The sequence below is a fragment of the Pipistrellus hanaki genome (genome assembly GCF_964339955.1).
Source record: "Pipistrellus hanaki genome assembly, chromosome: 8".
In the NCBI taxonomy this organism is placed as follows: Eukaryota; Metazoa; Chordata; class Mammalia; order Chiroptera; family Vespertilionidae; genus Pipistrellus; species Pipistrellus hanaki.
This window is the reverse complement of record NC_140510.1, coordinates 6683402-6703397: the sequence shown is the minus strand read 5'-3', so window position 1 is coordinate 6703397 and position 19996 is coordinate 6683402. Positions and strand designations below refer to the sequence as shown.

Here is a 19996-nt window from a genome sequence, read left to right as displayed (position 1 = left end):
CACCCAGAGCACACACACTCTGATTGAATCCCAGCAACAACTGTCTTCCCAGGGTCAACCCTGACTCTTTTGATCCACTCGCCGTTTTGCAATAAGAGAGATCAACCACATGTAAAAATTCCATTCTGCCAGTCCTGTTCCATACCCTTCAGAGAACAGTAATTGCAGAAAATCACACTCAAATCCTTAGCACTGTTGATATACATGAAAGATCTAGTCTGCACTCATTGATCCATCTTTGTGTTGTGACTTCAGGGCAGCTGGCATCTGAGCTGCTTGCTAATGGCTCCCCAGGGATTCATGGTCCACCTTGACTTTGGACCTCTCCTGTACTTTGAATTTATGTTGTGTGGCATCTTCCCCCATGCAGTCCATGGCTCTCCTCCTTTATCCCGACCATCACAACACACACCTACACTCATATACATGCATTCCTTAGTTCACATACTTATTTTCCTCTCTATTTATTTTAATTTTCCCATTTTTAAAAAACAAAACTATTTTAAACATTTTAGATCTGTTGACAATGAACTTGCTCTCCTGCACACCAAGACTCTGCTGCACTGAGAGGGCACATGTGCACTTCACCACTTGGCCACATCCCCACCAGGGGCACTTCAGTCACTCACAAGGCCTTTCTGGCCCCTGTACTCATTTTATTTTTCACATGTTCCTGTATACTCATATCTTTACTTGGCTGCATGTTGTCTAGAGTTTACAGAGGTTGAAAGTTAAACAACAACAAAAATGTAACATTATCCTTAAAGCTACTGAAAATCATTTAATTGAGGGTCATATCTAATCTGCAAGATCTTTGAAAATCAGAACAATTCCTGTGATTCTAAAAAAACACACAACATATTTGCTGTATGTCAGAAACTTTATAATGAACTCATCAATACTCAATGTGGGAAAAAGGTATTATCTATATTATTCACATTTACATAATTGAGAAAACTTAACATCTAAGACATTGCTTTGGCCAGAGTCAAGATGAAAACAGATTTAACATAGCATAGCCAGGAGTCAGACTGAGACCTCTTAATCTTCAAAGCCTATATACCTTCACATCCTTAAAATCCTAAATGGAACTATTTGATTAGACAATTTGGGTCAACACTGCCATTAAGAGATTTTTCCCTTCCTTTCCCTGGTGTCCTCCATGGTCCCTTCTACCAAGTAATGTACACATGTGCATTTATCCTCTTGCTTTCATATCCCTCCTCCTGACAACGTACTCCATCAGCTGGCCTCACTGGAAGCACTTTTGTATGAAACTCATCAGTTGGCTGTTGGTATTGAGACTGTTCATTGTGATGCTGCTTCCTTCGACTAAGTATGAATAAACTCTTCAAAACGTGACTCTCATCACGTCCGCCTCTCAGAAACCCTCTATGTGGCATCTGGGCAAATGTTCACTGCTTCCAGAGACACAGCTTGATCCCGTGCCCTCCTGAACGCAGGTACAGGGGCCTCCATTTATTTCTCTTGTGTGCCCTCACCACATTCGACACAGTTCACCTGAAAACAGAAATTTTAATTCCCTGCCAGTGGGGAAGCAAGAGTAGCATTTTGGGAATCTCTACAACTTTATGATTTATCAAGTCAGTATAGAATTTTCCCCAGGAGTTATATGTTGGAACAGATATAGTTTGTTTTGGCACAGATAAAAAGCCAAGACAAAAAAAAAAAAAAAAAAAAAAAAAAGGGGGGGGGGGTTGGGGGTGAGGAGTCCCATGAAAGACCAAAGAAGTAAGAGGAAGTAAAGCTACACAAAAATGAGACTCACAGGCCAACACCTTTACGAAAAGCCAGCTCTCTGATTTCAGAACATCTGGAACAACAGGGTGTTAGGTTTGTGCAGAGTGAGACTTTTCCTCACTGCTGCGTACACAGGGCACAGGGATAAAGGTGCCATTCCCATAGGTGTGTGGTAACAACAGATCCTCAAACTGAAAAATAATCAGTTCCCAGCCTGCTCGTTCTCATTCTGAGGGTGAGGACAACCAGCATACTTAGGCTGTTGTTTTCTACCAAGGCCCCATAGCAGTTCGTCCAGATCCACACCCAGATCTCCTGGCTTCGCTGCTTGCCGTGGCGCCTGTTCTTGGGCTTCTCCTGCCTCATTCCGTAGTGAGTGTCCATTAGCAGGAAACAGCCACTCTGATGGATGAGACCTCCCAGAGGGCTAAGGATGGAGGTCCAGGCATGCAGCAGACATTCCGGAGGCCACCTGTTATACAGTTCCCCCTACTCTGCCAAAATGAGGTGACCAGAAAAATCGCGTGGCTGTAAATACAACTATCACGGAGATAAAAGCCTGAACTGAAAACATAACTTATGGGAACCCAGCATGTCTGCCACATTCCAAGAGTAGTGGTGTCCAACATTATAAAATCCAACCAGCCTCTCCTGCTCAGGAAGACTCAGGAGCAAGCAGTGACACCAGTGGTGTGATGCTGAACCATGCTTTGTTTTGACTGAAAAATTGCTCAATGGCTAAAGGAATCTGGTCAGACACAACGGAATTAATATTTAAGCAGTGCCATGCTCAATCTATCCCAGGAAGGAGGACACACTAATGCATCTTTTCCTGCCTAAGAAATAACAATATCCAGTGTCTCCACATTTCCCAATGATAGGGAATGCGATTCTGCATTTTGGCTGCTCTAACTAAGTAGAGCTTGCTTTTTGCTTGTTTTGTTTTAGTTTTTGCTCTTTTTATGAACCACTCAATTATAAAAAATAGAAATATTGCAACTTCAGCATTTTCAGCCTCCAGATATTTCTAAATGGATGTATCACTGAACACGAAACAACAAAATTCAAACCGACAAACTAAAATGGCTTTCCACAGCATTATTCTTCAAGTGCATTAAGACAAATTCAATAAAGCCGAGTAACACTTGAGATGGAATTTATTGGAGAGAAACACAGAAGCAGGTGCTCTCACCACAGCTGACCTTGGTTCCACCTCAAGCCAGATCTCTCCTCCAGACCCACCCGCCCACAGCTCACTGTCTCTGAGATCAATTCGATGGGAACCTCTGGGGAAAGCTGCCGGGAAGCACTGCTGCCTCCTTTTCCCTGTTGGCTGGCAGACAGTGATCACACATTCAGGACATATGATAATTTCATAGCGACATGAAATTTTCATGAAAGCATCAAAAAATTATTCCATCTTTATATGCACATTTTAGCTTGAAAGATTCATAAATACTGCCTGAAGATAAATTAAACTTTGGCATGAATATAATTTATGAAAATTGCAAACTACTTGAATTGATTTCAAAAAGAAACACATTAAATCTTAATGACTAACAGACTTCTTCAGAGAAATAAAATGTGATGTTTAAGACGTATAAATTTTAAAAATATTTTAATAGTAAATTATATAATTTAAGTAGGGTATTAATTAAGTAAATTCTTTATAATCATAAAATTTTAATCATTTATATTTTAGCTCCTGTCAGAAATGAAAAACATAACAGATGAGAAAATAAAATATTTTGTTGAGAAAATAAAATATTACATATTTTGTTACTTTTCTTTCATCTTATGCGCTTTTAGTGATTGCTTCCCTCAGAGTTAAAAATTGTACAGACACAAATTTAAAGGAATTTGGGATTCTGTTACTAACAAGAAGGTGATGTATTGTGATAGCTGTTTAAATAAGAAAAATGAAAGAAAATGAAATCCTGTCGAGTGGCCACATTTGGAACCTATTTATATAATTGTTCTAAGACCTAAACTTCAAGTTTTATGGAAGAGCAGTTTCTTGGCTTTGATAATATTATAACATCCCCAATATTTTACAGGTCTGTTTTGTACTTTAAAGTGTTATGTGCCCTGCTCAACATTCTTATATAAAGTCATTTCTAAATTATAGCTGTAATTTCTAAATTATAGCTGTAACATTTTGATAATATTATAACATCCCCAATATTTTACAGGTCTGTTTTGTACTTTAAAGCGTTATGTGCCCTGCTCAACATCCTTATATAAAGTCATTTCTAAATTATAGCTGTAAGTCCGACCTGACCTTTCCTACCTGAACTAACGTAGCTAAAATTTCTCTCTTACTTCCCCTCATTCTTTCTCTCCCTTTCTATTTTTCTCTTACCCCCCCCCCCACCCTCTCTCTCACACACACAACCGTGTGCTCTGAAAGTAGTGTCATTACACCATTTGCCTGGCCAATCTTCACTATCCAACAATGTCCTGACATATTTAATGTGCTCGGTGACTGGAATGAATGAATGAATGAATGAATGAATGAATGAATGAGTCAATGAATAATGTCTGAGCCTTTCCAGCCCTGTGACCAGCAGTGACAGCCGGTTCAGATTCTGAGTCTCGTGGAGGGAATGAACAGCGGAGTCCATTGCTGGAGACCAGGACTGTTTTTCTGTGCGAGAGTAAGGCCACCACCCAAGGGTGTAATTTCAGGAGGATCAAAGAAGCCCCCTTTTAAAAAACTAACAGTTTCTTCTCCATGCCACTAATAATGGAAATCCATTTCAGAGGGTCAGTATATTTTATTACACTGCTAGTGATTATTCTTAGGAATTAGATATCAGCCAAAAGGGGGAGTGTGGCCCACTGATTTGGAGCCAGCACCACTGAGGGGCAAGCAGCTGATCTATTCTTTTTCTAAGGGCAAAATAGGATCATAAATGAAAACTAATAGGAGTCCCTGGATAGCTGAAGGTCATATCTGCAAAGAGAAAAGGTACAAAAAGAGTCTGAGATCACCTTAAAATTTGCTATTTGATGGCATAATCTTTTATTGCTGTGGCTAATGAAGCAAGCAAGAAAGAATTTGTATAATAAAATTTACCATTATAAATGTTTTATGACACATTTTAATCATTTTTCAGGTCCCGATAAAAGCAGTTTCCTTTGGGCCTGGTCACAAAGTAGTTTTGTAGGGTTTTTAGCATGAAGGGTGCCTTAAGATGTCCCCTACCTACAAACAGCTGGCTGTTCAGCTGCAGTCGGAAGTGGCTCTCCTCCGAAGTCTCCCTGCTCATCCTCGGGAGGCTGTCCACCTGCAGTGAGGTCACCTTGAGGTTCCTCTCGGCCAGAACGTAATGCCATTGGTTGTCATTCAGAGGAGAAGGAGACTGGACTACGAGCTCTATGGGGCCGTTCCCAACATCAATTGCAAAAGTGATCTCAGAAGGAGCTGAAACCAGAAAGGGAAACAGGTAGAAATGAAGGGAGTTGTCAGTGTGTTTAGGGCACAATAATGTCATGAATGAATGGCATACAGGGTCGTATGTCAATAGCCAGGCAAAGAGGACTTCATTGAAACCCTGCACTATTAAAATTACCATTAGTAGTAATATCTACCAAGCACTAAGCATCAAACTCTCACTTTTGCCCAGTTGGTCTTGAATGTGAGAATTCAAGTAATAGCATAGGGACCTGGGACAGGTCCCTGATAAATATGCATTTGTGCCAAGGTTCTGGGTTTCCTGTATATTCTGGCTCCGACTGTGTTCTCCCAGAAATCCATCAATACTGGATTAGCTAGGCAGCTCTGCTCCTGCAAGGAGAAGACCCACCACCTGATATATCTAGTGTTCTTTCCATGTTATGTTATAAATTCATGTGATATGAGCATTCACCCTATTGCTAGGATTAAAGAGAGAGAGGAGAGAGAGAGAGAGAGAGAGAGAGAGAGAGAGAGAGAGAGAGAGAGAGAGAGAAAGAGAGAGAGAGAGAGAGACTCAGAAAGTTGAAGTGTTTTCTCCAAGAAGACATAGTTACAAATGCTGGTGCTTGGAGTAAGACACAAGCCCCCCAACCCCCCCACTCTGGGCCCCTTCCCTGACTCTGCCCTTTTGTATCAATCTGCATTCAAGTCAGGGTATGAAGATGATGGTGGTTCTGGGGTGGCAGTGATGATTATAGATCCATGAATAGAAAGACAGAAGGAGAGTAGCCACAGCATAGTGAAAACAGTGAGCTCTGCCAGGTTCTGTACTAAGCACTGACCACAGCATCTACCATTTCATCCTCAAAACAACCCTTTAAAAAAGGCATCATTTTTATTTCCTTTTGATGGGTTAAAAAAATAAATGTGAATAATTTTCTCTAAGTTTCCTAAATAGCAAGTAGATTCTGACTCCAAAAGTAAAAGCAATCACTATATTTTTCTCAATTGAGTGTATACTATCATATTTTCTACTAGTGCTCTAGTGCACAAATTCATGCACACTGAAAGGAAATTAATTAGAAGGTAGCTGGCTGGGTGGGACTGGGCAAGATGGGCCAGACACACCCTGGAGCCAACCTCCCATGGTCCCTCTCCATCAACTGCTTCTGGGTTGGTGCAGCAGCACAAAGGGTGTCTGTGGAGTGAGCAGAATCCTTTGGGCAGGTGAGGTCCCTGTGCAGGTTGGGCCAAAACCAGCTCTCTGACATCCCCCAAGGGGTCTCAGATTGTGAGATGGAGGTTCTTGGGTGATACACCCCAGAATCGGGCTCCCTTCTCTCTGGTTCTGGGGTGCATCACCCAAGAATTGCCACTGCCAAGTCACTGCAGCTCAGCAGCTCCTGCGTTGAGCAACTGTCCCCTGGTGGTCAGTGCACATTAGCTATGATGTGCACATAGCTACCGGTCGGACAGTCAGATGGTCCCTTAGCCTTTTATATATACTACATAAACATATATATATATATATATATATATATATATATATATATATATATATATAATTACATAAAAGTTTTCTAAGTCTGAAGGAAGTGGAAAGGTAAATAATACACTGAGTCTGAGGAGAAGACAGCCCCTTGCCGTAGCTGGAATGGTCCCTTCTTTCCCAGCACCCTGAGATGGCCCCTCTCCTTTACCCCTAAAACAGAAGATGGGTATTTATTTCACAAAGTCATCAACTGCAAGATCTGAACTATCAAAGGTCAAGTACCACCCTGGAACTCTCTCTCCTTAGCTTTAAACCCTAACAGAAAGCCACTTCTGGTGTAAGAAACCCCAATCTATAAAATTTTATGTAACTGGGAGTTTGAATTGTTTTGCATTCTGGCAAATGTGAGCCCTGACCTAGAGGGAAGTAATAAGTTAAAGGCCTTAAAGTCAAACTTGAGAGAAGACTCTGGAGCCACCATGACCTGAGGTGTTTTCTGTCTTGTGCAAGCTCAGTGTTCTCATTTGTAAAACAGAAATAAAAACAGTACCTAATTGTCAAGTTGTTTATAACTAAATTCTCATGGATTTTACATTTTCATCAAATGTAAGATTACTTGCATTTAAAGCATTTTTGTACAACACAAAAGTCAAAATACAGCACCGGAAAGTACAAATTAGACATTACAACATAATTAACTCCAAATCATTGTTCATTACCCTGTGATGATAAGCCATGACATTAGCTGCTGCTGGAATGAATCGAGTGGCCTTGGGGCCTAATTTTTATTAAATTTATGTTGTGGTTATTATATTCACATTATGAAATAGTTGGCACTCAACTCCACGTTCTCAGTTCCAGGCCGTTAGGTATCAGGGATCTTATTTCACATGAAAGACAGGGGTTTCCTCCCATTGATAGTTCAGTTGTTGGAGGAAAAGGAGGTCAAAACTGCCAATAAAAGAATCCCTTCCCTTGCATGCCTCCTGTGCATTTGCAAAAAGAATACTCAGCCACGAGAGAAGCACACACACGCAGCCACTACCACTTCTGGCCAGGGCTCTTTGCCTCTTTTCTGGAGCTCTTAAATACCAGGTTTCTGTCGATAAGACATTACTTGTGCTTTCAAGGGAATATGATGAGGTCACATTATTGCAATATGGTCAATTGCCTCAATCAAGCTACAGAACACATCCATTTAGACACAGATAAATGAGCCTCCTAATGACATGTGTGAGTCTCCATGGTTATGGGTACTATAAGGGCAAGACCCTGCGAGCAGTCCACCTACACATGAGAAATCAGGGCTGCCCTGAGGGCAGCGATCGGAAAACGAGTGCACGCAGCTGAGAGTAGAGATTTTCCTCACTGCAGGCACCAGTGATTTTAACCATCAATGACAACACAGTTCTCTAAAGAACAACAACGCTTTTTTTTGTTTAAGTTCTATCCAATGCTAACGTTAGTTTGATTTTTTAATCATGTGCATGCAATCCTCCAAGAGCACGTTTTATTACTTACTATTCAAAAATATTATGTGCGAGAGGGAAATTAATACAGAGAACTCCATATCCACTGGTGACCCCTGAACACGCAGGCTCACATACACAGGGTGAAGCAAAAGTGAGTTTACAGTTGTCCGTATGAAAAAGTAATACAATAGTTAATAAATAATAATTCAAGAGTAAATTGTTTCACAGTCTCACAGCTGTGAACCTTCTTTTGTTACACCCTGTATGTATTTATTTTTAAGGGTAAGAACTCCAGTTCTGAGTTTTTGCTTTTATAATTACTGTGCTATTCTGTTTAACTAAAATCTGTTGAAACACATATGTAGAATGCACAGACACAAACTGCACACAGAGAGCTCAAGCAGTTTCAAATTCTCAGCAACTCTGCTAGATTTTTACCAAATAGAATAGCAGTCTACGATGAAGTTTCTGATAAGTTATTTTAGTGGATTATTTTTTTATTGCAGAGATATTTGAAGTTTTAGATTTAATTTTGAAAAATTTACATGGAATGTATTGCAATTTTTAATTTTTTTTTATAAAATGGATTTTTTTTGAATCTGTACCAACCTTATCCTTATGTCTAAAACAGTTTCTGACATTTATACTTCTATTACCAATGTGAAAAACAATTAATTCAAAATTTATAAAATGTACCTTTTGATAAATTTCAGAGAAAATAGGTGGATAAAACTGATTATAGTTTTTAAAATAATTTTTATGAAGTCATTCATAAATTTGTAGAATTAAGGTCTAAGGAACAGAAATTTTAATGTTATTATTGTTACTAGACAAACTAATAAGTAAGTTTACAGTTGTCCATGTAAAAATATATAAAAAGTAATTAATGTAAGTGGAAAGTATTTATCTACTATCTACTATATTGTCTTCTTTTCTGTACTGAATTATTTTTATTTACAAGATTATATATTGAATTTCCATAATAGGACATTTTACTATCTGAATTTCTATTGATTTTTATTTAACTTTATTATTATTTCCAAATATAACTTGCATAAAGGAGATAGGATGTTAAAAATGACTCATCCTGTCATCAAATGCACGTGATAAACCCAAGTTCATGGTGCAATGGAAAAGGAACAGTGGGGATTCTCCCAGGGTAGTGACACACTGTTAGTGGTGGGACATAAGTGAGGAAATTACTTTCAGAGCAAAAGTACAGAAAACGTGGAGCTCAGGTAAGAATAGAATGCAGGAAAATAACACTTTAGCTTTCCATGGAAATTGTAATGAACACATCTGGAGCTTGGAAGCTTAAATTTTACATAGGAAATACCCACGGATCAGATAGAGAACATTGCCATAGGTAGCCATGGACATTTGGGTAATGCAGTGACTTGGTGAGAGAGCGACTAATTAAATACTGATACGTAAGAATAATGCAAAAAGCTTTAGAAGGAACCAGACATTGCCATTGCTAATTTTACAGACAACCAGTGAGATTAATTTTGTGGTACAAACAGGCAAAGGTAAGACTGAAATTTCTCCTGCTGACCGGTTACATTAGTGATTCATAAAGGAAGGACTTACAGCTTATTTCAAGGCGGATGAAGTCTGTAATGCCAAGGTTTTCTAGGAAAACTCCGGAAAGAGCCGTGGTTTTAAAATAGAAGGAAATGTCAGCACTGAATTCCGCATGGAAGGTGGGGAAGTGGAGGTAGGAGGCTTCTGTGTTAAAGGAGACTGCATTCCAGAAGTGTCCTGCAAGTAAGAAAACCCTTGAGCATGGTTGACTGTTGTGAAGTGGGGCACAGAGAGCTAGGCATGTGGATGATAACCCTCAAGCCTGGGGGACTGCAGGGAGAGGGAAAGGGGAACATTTTGAACATCCTGTGCTTACGTAGTGCAGAAAGAAGGCTTTTTCATTACTACTCACGGTCGCCATAGCAACGCAAGGGACCAATTCTCCAAGCAGCTTCTGAGTTTGATCTGTTGGTATCAGTGATAACTATCTGAGTGACAGGCAAGTGGTCTTTGAAGGAAAGAAACCCAGTATCATTTGTCCTGCAAAACATAAATGTAAGACAAAAGAGGAGAAAATGTGGATAATCTAGGGACTCTTTCCCAAGACTCCTCTTTTAAAAAGTGATTTGGGTACTTGCAGCAGGATGGGGCAGGGAGGAGGATAACACAGGGCCTTTCATCTCCGAAATGTGTGTGAGAGACTAGAATGCCAATTGCAGAACCCATGGCCAGCTTCCCCAAACAAGCAGATTTACATTTTCCCTAAGTCCTTCCAGAGCTTGCTTCCGCTTACTGTGGCTGAGAGCACACACCTGCCCGTGCAGTGCTGAAATATCATGAAATGTTGCTCTCTCCCCAAAGAGACTGGCTGTCTCAGGAGCTCACTTGAAATGGGCATCACAAATCCCACAGGAACCACCCAAGCCCTTTTCAGCCACCTGCCAACAGTTTCAAACAGCTGAGGAGGCTTCTGTCACCTTTCAACTCTAGGAACAGGCAAGTCTTTACAGTTACTCTTCATTTGCTCCATGTTTTAAAGATCTTGGTTGTTAGAGACTCTGGCTTTATCTTTGTTAACTATGCAAGTAGGAAACTACTAGTCACCCAGTGACAAAAAATTTTAAAATAGGGTTAAGCTATTGATTTTTTTCTCTTTGCAAGTTGTGTTTCTGGACTACTAAAAAGAACATATCATTTAACTGAAAATAAAAACAAAATGTAGGTAAGAAACTGATACTGGATTAATAAATATTTTGAACGAGCAATTTACTAAGGAATACATTTATTTTTTCCCACACAACACTCCTATGGCAGTTGGTACAATTTTTCTTATTTAGCAATGAGAAAACTAAGGCCCGGACATATTAGGAAATGCCTAAGGTCACATGACAGTAGGGGCAGGGGCATAGCATATAATTGGTATATATCCTAAGTATAATTTGACAAGTATGTCATAAATATATGTTAATCTGAGTGGAACTGAATCATATGAGGCAGTCTGAGAACCACACACACATGGGTGGACATGCCATATGTTAAATGCAGGGTTGGTCCTCTTGCTGGTAATAGGAACTCGAAGGCAGAGTGACCTGCTTTGATATTCAGGCTGGAGCATCTGATGCAGCCAGTTAATAACAAGAGCATTAAGGCACAGATTCATATTGGTTCTTTCTCCATATCCACAAAAAAGTCACAAAACACTCAAAACCAGCAGTATATTTCATTGTCACTTTCAGCTTTCAGTTTAGAGACAACAAACTAATATTCCAGATTAATAATTTGGGAAACATGGCAAGAACCAAGTAGTGTGACAAGTGATTATGAGGATAGAGCTTTAGAAGCAGACGGATTTGTTCTGGAGTCTCAGGCCTTACCTGAAATTATAGCTGTGTTAGCTTGGGCAAACCACTTTATTTCTGAAATTCCCCAGTATCCTCAGCTTTAAAATGGAGATATATTCTATATCACAGGGTATTGAGAGAATTAAATGAGATTATATAGTCACTTAGCATGGTGTCTGATCTATGGGAAATGCTGAACAATGGGAGTACTAACACTAATTTTCATCTGAACTAAGACTTCTGTTTCTATTTGAAAGTACATCTCTGGATGCTACTTGGACACAGGATAAATTTTGAGTCTTACATTCTGATATATTTACAGGAAGAGATTTCAAACAAATTGCAAGTAGTCAAAGTAGATAGACCAAACTCACATCCTCTCTTAAATTACTTTGTATTTCTATAGGATTTGTTTCTCTCCATTTTAGTTTCAAGGGGAAATGGAAAATTCATTGAGGCTAATCACTGCCTCCCTTACATGTTGTCCTCTTGTCTACATCCATTTGATTTCCTTGTGCCAAAACATTGGGATATGTAAATAGCACTCTAAGAATAAAAAATATTTTCCAAATAAAAGAGAAAAGACAATCATATTAAGTTTGATGATGAAAAGCACATTACCAAAAGCAATATTGATCTCAAAACTAAAATAAACATATAAGTAAATGTAACTGCTCTCCAAAGTTGTTTAATGAGGTAGAAACAGATCCAAAGTCAAATGCCTACAAGGACTAGCCAAGAAATAAAATGACTTTGTGTTAGATGCTAAATGAAACCTGACACACAGCTTCACTTGTCAGGGGGAAAAGAGAGAGAAAAAGAGACACAAGAAGACTGGTAGAAAGGAGGTGTTCTGTCTAAAGGAATAATAAATTGTGTTATTCATGAATATAAGTCATATGGCTCACCTGAAATATTAATGCAAACATTCTCAATTTTTAAATCTTTCTTGGAAATTTATTTTAAAAATCTAAAATCATAGTGTGATAGGAACCAACACTGCACTGACCAATAAAATCCACATGAGAAATATGTTCAGCGGCCAGGCAACCTAGGCATCAAAAAGACTTTTAATATTTATTCATACTCTTAGGTCAACTTGAGAATAGATTGGATTTAATTCATAAGTGACATATGATTCACACCTTTGAAAGCATCAATAGGTAGAATATCTGGAGGGCGGTAGTGGATTTTAATCACAAGAAAATGATATGAATTATGGTGTTGCCTATTGATAGGCAGGGAGTCTATAGCTGTAGATTCAACTTTCTACACGTTAACTGGTGTTTTGAACCAGCTTTATTTGAACAAACAAATAAATAGACTTTGTCTTTTTAGAGACCTTGTCTTTGTTTGGAATAGAGGAGGCTCTCCCTAAGGCACATGTGTCAAACACAAGGCCCGCGGGCCAAATCCAGCCCGCCAGGCCTTGCAATGTGGCCCACACCGCGCTGTCATCACTGCACTCCGCTGTCAGTTTATGACATTGTCAGTTTATGACTGTTCAGTAAACCATTCGGCCCGCGATTTAGGCTGGATTTTAGATTTTGGCCCCTTCTCTGATTGAGTTCGACACCCCTACCCTAAGGGGACAGGGCACGTAGATACTTTATCAGTACAAAAGTGGCTGTGTTGTAATGGAAAAGCATTGTCATTTGACTCAGACTGGCATGGGCTGAATCAATGTTCCTCAGCACACTCCTTGTCTGATGTCAACTAACATACTAACTAGTACATAGTGGGGACTCAAATAGTTGTTGAAATTTCCAGTAAAGTTTGAAATTAAAATGTGTAATAAAATATTTAAAGGAAAATAAGAAAAGAAGTCCCCTGTTGCTGAAGGACAAAGGAGCAGGCCAGCTACAGATTCCAGCTGTGGAGACCTTAAGGGCACAAGGAATGTGTGTCTCAAGAAACACATGTGACCTAATAAAAATATATACATTAAGAAGAGGAATTGGGAAAAATATTCTCAGGAGCAAAAGTATGGCCAGAATTAGTCAATGTGGTCTCTTCTCAGTTTAGTGTCTGAATCTTGAGGTTTTTACCAAATTCAGAACTGCAGACGCAACAGGGGCCTCTGTTTCTTTAGTGTACAGACATGGTGAGATGTCACATGCTCCCATTTGCTTTTATCAAGCAACTAGTGACCTTATGCACAGATCTTTGCACATTCAAAAAAAATTAATTAGAAGGTGGCCAGTGGGGCGGGACTTGGTGAGATGGGCTGGACAAGCCTAGGAGCCAACCTCCTGTGGTTCCCACCCTGCAGGCTGCACCTGGGGCAGCGCTGTGGCTCAAAGGGCATCTGTGGAGCAAGTGGGGTCCCTCTGGCACGTGGGGTCCCTCAGCCTGGCCTGTGAGAATCAGGCCAAAAACGACTCTCCAACATCCCCTGAAGGGTCCTACATTTAGTGTCTGCCCCCTGGTGATCAGTGTGTGTCAGCTTTCAATTGAAGCATCTGCCCTCTGGTGGTCATTGCACATCATAGCTACTGTTTGGACAGTTGGATGGTTGTTTAGCCATATATATATATATTAGAGGCGCTGTGCATGAATTTGTGCATAGGTGTGGTCTGGCCAACCTGCCCTGATCTGAGCCAATGGGGCTGGGCCACTGCAGGGAGAGGAGCCATGGGCAGTTGGCCGGCTGGCCCAGCTCCCTGGTTGAACTTCGGTTGAACTCCCAGTCGAAATCCTGGTTGAGGGGACAATTTGCATATTAGCCTTTTATTATATAGGATGTTAGTGAACTTCTACTCTGTAAGCTTCTTTGAGGAGAGTAATTTGGGTTACTGAGTCTATAAAGAGTTGTTTTTTTCTTTTTATATCTTCTCTTTCAGTCACTGAAAAGTAACAAATAAAACATTATACATAGGAAAGAAAAACAGAAATTTAAGCCCTTGTGTGTCTTAGTAGATTAGTCTCAAGACATAATGCCCCTCATTGCCTGTGGCTTCAAAAGCAAAACTAGCAGTAAGATGCCCATAAGCAACTCTGCAAGTCTAAAGGACCATGTTATACTTGCCAATAATTCTATCCTAAATTTGCTTAAGGTAAAGATTTCCCTTTTGTCTTCCTGACAAGGATTTTCAAATAAAAGAGAACTAGGGGATTAAACGACAATTTCAAAATGAGCTGAAGTCTCATTTGGCTGTGTTCATATAAAGTCCACACCTGAGAGGGTATCTGTTTAGCCATGTCCCATACGAGCCAAACCAGAGCTGGAATCTTATTTTTAGTTCCTAGCAAAACAAGGTGATTCTGGCAGAAATTTAAAAATCAGAAACTACATGTCTTCCATAAATACTTTAGAAACTTGAAACTGTAAATCTCATCTCAAGTAGTCAAGAGAATGCAAAATTAGGTCTTATATTTATATTTATATATAACCAAAGTTTACCCAATGTTTCTTGATTTTTAAAAAATTAAAATGGCTCTCAAGATTTCATGAGTCTACAGTTGATCATAAAATACTACCACAGATGAAGATTTAGGAGGTGTAATTGATTGAGATGTTTGGAACATGAAAGAAGCATTCAGAGGTGCTGTGGAAGGTCTCCATGGCACTGCCCACATTCTTTCTCCCAGATCAGGATGCTCCTCTTTTCCTCCTCAAAGAACCATAATCAGTCTTCTATGGAAATTTCTCTCACTGATTTGCTAATTTCCATGAAATATGTAGACCTCTAACTTATTCCACTTTGGTACAGTGTTTCACAGTGTTTCCATCTTTCTTATTAAACACCAATGTTTTCTTTCCATGAATATATATTCTTCAACTGCCTACTAAGCCCTCACTTACATGTCAATGGAAGCCATTTCTACCTATTGTGCCCAAACCTGCTCCACTTGACACTTTTCACAGGGATTGGCTATCAGGCTTGTCTATGTCACTCAATTCTGTGAATAACCTGGCCCTGTGCCCTCAGTTGCTAATTTTATACCTAGGAGGCTGATCTTTATCTCTTATATTTTCCTCACTTTTTATTTTTATTATTTCTTTTTTAATTTATTTTTTTTTTGGTCACCCAACCATATATTTTATAGATATTTTTAAGAAAGAAAGGAGGAGATAGAGAGAGCTGAACATTGGTGTGAGAGAGAAATATGGATTGGTTGCTTGCCTGCCCAGGTATTGAACAGGCACCTAGGTATATTAATTGACTGGGAATCAAACCCTCATCCTTTTGTTGAATGGAACAATACTTCAACCAACTGAGTCACCCAGCCAGGCTCTTCACTTATTCTTTTTCTTTTTTTCTATTTTTTTTTAAATATATATTTTATTGATTTTTTTACAAAGAAGAAGAGAGAGAGATAAACATTGATCAGCTGCCTCTTGCACACCCCCTACTGGGGATGTGCCCGCAACCAAGGTACATGCCCTTGACTGGAATTGAACCTGGGAACTTTCAGTCCGCAGGCCGATGCTCTATCCACTGAGCCAAACCGGTTTCTGCTCCTCCCTTATTTTTGATGAACGACTTCCACCCATTTCACCTTCTTTATGTCTCTCAGCTCAACTGCCCTTTCTTCATCCCTTTGGCCTCAGTTTCTTGTTTTTGTTTTTCCTCTCTCTCATTATTATTGAATTTATTTGGGTTACATTGGCTAATAAAATTATATAGGTTAAATGATTATCTTTATATTTAGCCACTGATTTATTTTAGAGAGAAAGACAGGGGTGGGAGTAGGGGTGGTGGTGGGGAGAGAGATGTTGTCCCACTCATTCATGCACTCATTGGTTGATTCATGTATGTGCCCCAATCTCGGGAACGGGCATCTAACTCACACATTTGGTGTATCAAGACATATAAATGAAATCAAATGGTATTTGTCTTTCTCTGGATGGCTTATTTCTCTTAGCTTAATACCTTCTAAGTCCATCCATGCTGCTGCAAAAGATAACATTTCCTTATATTTTATGGCTGAATAGTATTTCCTTGTGCAAACATACCACAGGGGGTGGTATGTTTTAAGCCACTCATCTGCTGACCTGCTGATGGGCACTTGGCTGTTTCCAGATCTTGGCTATTGTAAATAGAGCTGTGATGAACATAGTGTTTCATGTTTCCTCAAACATATTCTTAAAAATAGCAGTTTCATTTTTAATTTTTTGATGAAACTTCACACTATTTTCCACAGCAGCTTCACCTAGGGTTCCCTTTTCTCCACATCCTCATGAGCACTTGTTTGCTAATTTATTGATGATAGCCATCTGAAGGTGTGCGATGATTTCTCATTGTGGTTTTAGTTTGCATCTCTCTGATGACTAGTGACTAGCATCTTTTCATGTCTATTTGCCATCTGTTGGAAACGTGTCTATTCAGATCCTTTGCCCACCTTTTCAATTGGATTGTTTGTTTTTCTAATGTTGAGTTGTTTCAGTTCTTTATACATTTTGGATTTATAAAGAACCCCTGGCCTCAGTTTTATTTGGAGGCTTCCGAGTCTCATCCTGCGCCTTGGTCTGGTTACCTAACCTGGCTCCCTGCTTTTAATCTCAATTCTTATCTCCACACTGCTTCCAGAAACATGCTTACAAAGGTAAAGCTTACAGAATTCATTTTTCATAGCTTAAAGCCTTTGAAGAGGTCTCTATTTTTTTATATGGTTCAAATTCCAAAATACTTAACATAATAGAGTGAATAAAATATTATTTAAAACCACAATTGTCTTTTACAAAGAGAAGTTCATTCTAAAGAAAATGATCCATACGTTAGAGGCACTGGGAGAATTGGGGGCCTCTATTTTTAGAATCTGCTGATGGCTTTGGGATTCAGCCAAGGACCTCACATCACTGGAGCTGAGCATCGGAGCTGCCTGTGGACTTTTCCTGCCCCTGTAAACATCAAGGTTGAGTTTTACACCTAATCTTACTTAGTCCTCAGAACAACCTACTGATGACGTTATAGTAATTACCTGCCTGTATAGAAGAGGTTCAGAGAGGTGACCAAACTCCTCAGGTGCATCATTTGCAAGTGGAGAGGCCAGAGTTTGAATGGCAAAGCCTTTGCTGAAACCACCAGGCTCTCCTGTCCCCCTGGTCTGGCCCTGCTCCCACAGAGAGCAGCTCACCTGCCCTCTCTCACCTTTAGTCTCCATCTTCCCAGGATAGTTCTGGGGTAACAACACCAGACCCTGAGCCCGGGAGCTGTTCTCCTGGGTCCCAGGCTGACCAAGCCATTTCCATTCATACAAGTATTCTTCACCCAAAATGCAATTCAATTGATTAGGCTTCAGGTTACCAATTTGTAATCATTCCCCAGGCCTGTATACTCTAAGATTACCCAGGATTTCCTTGACAGGAGTGCCGGGAGTCCACACATGCTTCACAAGCCCTCTCCTGGCTGGTTGCTATTGCAGCTGGCCCATGATTCCCATGATGATTTTACAGGGACTTCGCAGAGAGCAGCCCTGTTTGGGGAGAGGGGCCTTCAGTGTTCTCTTGTCATTTCACCTGTAGTTTATTGGCTGAGTGAAATCTCTGACTGTTCGGGTACATTATTTTGATTATCTTGTGTTAGTGTAGGTATGTTTATATACATTTCATAGGAATTAGTTTAACTTCTGTAAATAAATGTGGCCTTTTACAGTTTATTTAAGATGCTGTAGAAATATAGAAAAGTTAATAGAAATGATGGCTAACACATTTTGAGGACCAAATAGATTGTGTAAATTGTTGCCAGTACCCCCAGGGATAACTTATTTTTTTTTTTTATAAAATAGGAACCTGAAGCTCAGAGTGGCTAAGTAATTTAGAATATATAGTTAATAAGTGGCAAATCCAGGACATGATCATCCTATTACATGATAAAACATTACTTGGAATAAATTACATCTTACGCACAGACAATGAGACTACTTCCAGCAAAATGCACTATGAATTCTAAATATGAATTCAATTGTCTGAGCTCTAAATATATTACATGCTTAAATTGGCAGTGTTTTAACTAAAATTTATACAGCATATTTGCAAAGAAGATAAAACCATTTCTCATCCTCCTTCTCCTCTTCCTCCTTGTTCTCCTTCTTAGTGATGAAGACTCTGCGCTTTGGACGAAGGCAGACACTGGCATTCATGTGCAGTTAGCTGAAAGCTGCTGTGGACCTTGGAAGCAGCGCCAGGCACGGTGCAAATGACAAAGGCAGGAAGATAAAATGAGGAACTAGGCAGCACCAGGGCTCTGTCTGCGCTGACCTCACCTGTTAAGTGTTCCAGCAAGCTCTGAGCAAAAAGAGCTTGTGACTAATGTCATCCTCTGCCTATCTCTGTGGGAGGCGAACCTTTCACCCTGAGTCACAGCAGCCCCTTTGGAACTTATTTCACTGGGGTCTGTATGAAATCCTAAGGACACATCAAAGAACACAAGTGGATAATTTAGCAATTCCAAACAAGGAATCTATGCAATAGAAATAACAATTCTAAAAGTGGAAAAAAGTGTAAATCAAGATTCAAAGATGTTAATTGGCCATTCTTTTTAATTTAAAAAAAAAATCAAACTAAAAGGTTTATTGCAAAGGAATCGATATTAATATAAGAGTAATATGCTCATTAGATCGTGAGACCTTCCTGAGATCTCTGGACATCCTTCTGAACAAAAGCTGGGGGCTTGGCCAGCCTGCAAACCACCCCCAAATGGCCCTCAGCCCTTCACCCAGGCTGGCCATGCTCCCTGCAGGGACCCTCACCGAAAGGGGGGTGTGGCCAGCCTTCAAACAGCCATCAGTTCCTTTGCCCAAGTCAACCATGTCCTCCAGCGGGGACCCACGCCCTGATGGGGGAGTGGCCAGTCTGCACATGGTCCTCAGCCCCTCAAGCTGGTTCAAGCTGGCCACGCCTTCCAGCGGGGACTCCCACCCCAGTGGGGGCGTGGCTGGCCTTCAAACTGCTCCAACCCCTCACCCAGGCCAGCACTGCCCCGAGTAGGGACCACCTCCCTGATTCAGGACTACCTTTATGGCAGACTAGCCAGTCCCCACCCATGCACCAGGCCTCTATTTATACTAATAAAAGGGTAATATGCTAATTGGACTGGGAGGCCTTCCAGGAGACATTCCTGGTGTCCTTCCTGACAAAGTCATGGTGGCAGGGATGAGCAGAGGTGATTAAGGGTGATCAGGCCAGGAGAGGAGGGCAGTTGGGAATAATCAGGTTGGTGGGGAGACTAGCTGGGGGCAAGCAGGCAGAGGGGGAGGGGGTGTTGTGGCAACCAGACTGGCAGGGGGGCAGTTGGAGGTGAGTAAGGCCAGTAGGCAGAGTAGTTAGGGACAATCAGGTAGGCAGGCAGGAGAGCAATGAAGAGCCAGCAGTCCTGGATTGGGAGAAGAATATCTGTGGGATTTGGCCTGAACCAGCATTCAGTCATCTCTCAGGGGCTCCCAGATTGGAGAGGTTGCAGACCAGGCTGAGGGACACTCCTCATGCACGAATTTTGTGCACCAGGTCACTGGTGTTAAAATAAGTACTGATACAGCTATGCTGTGGGGTACCCTTTTGCCA

General features: G+C 40.4%; 1 protein-coding gene across 1 annotated transcript in view; it reads right to left on the bottom strand.

The window, feature by feature from the left end:
* The window catches only part of CNTNAP5 (contactin associated protein family member 5), a 777193-nt gene that overhangs the window by 125092 nt on the left and 632105 nt on the right, over positions 1–19996 (bottom strand). Inside the window, exons 15-17 of the mRNA XM_084892213.1 lie at positions 10062–10189; positions 9716–9886; positions 4970–5188 (exon numbers count right to left, since the gene is read on the bottom strand). Coding sequence (XP_084748339.1) covers positions 4970–5188; positions 9716–9886; positions 10062–10189 — 518 coding nt within the window. The remainder of the gene's footprint in view (positions 1–4969; positions 5189–9715; positions 9887–10061; positions 10190–19996) is intronic.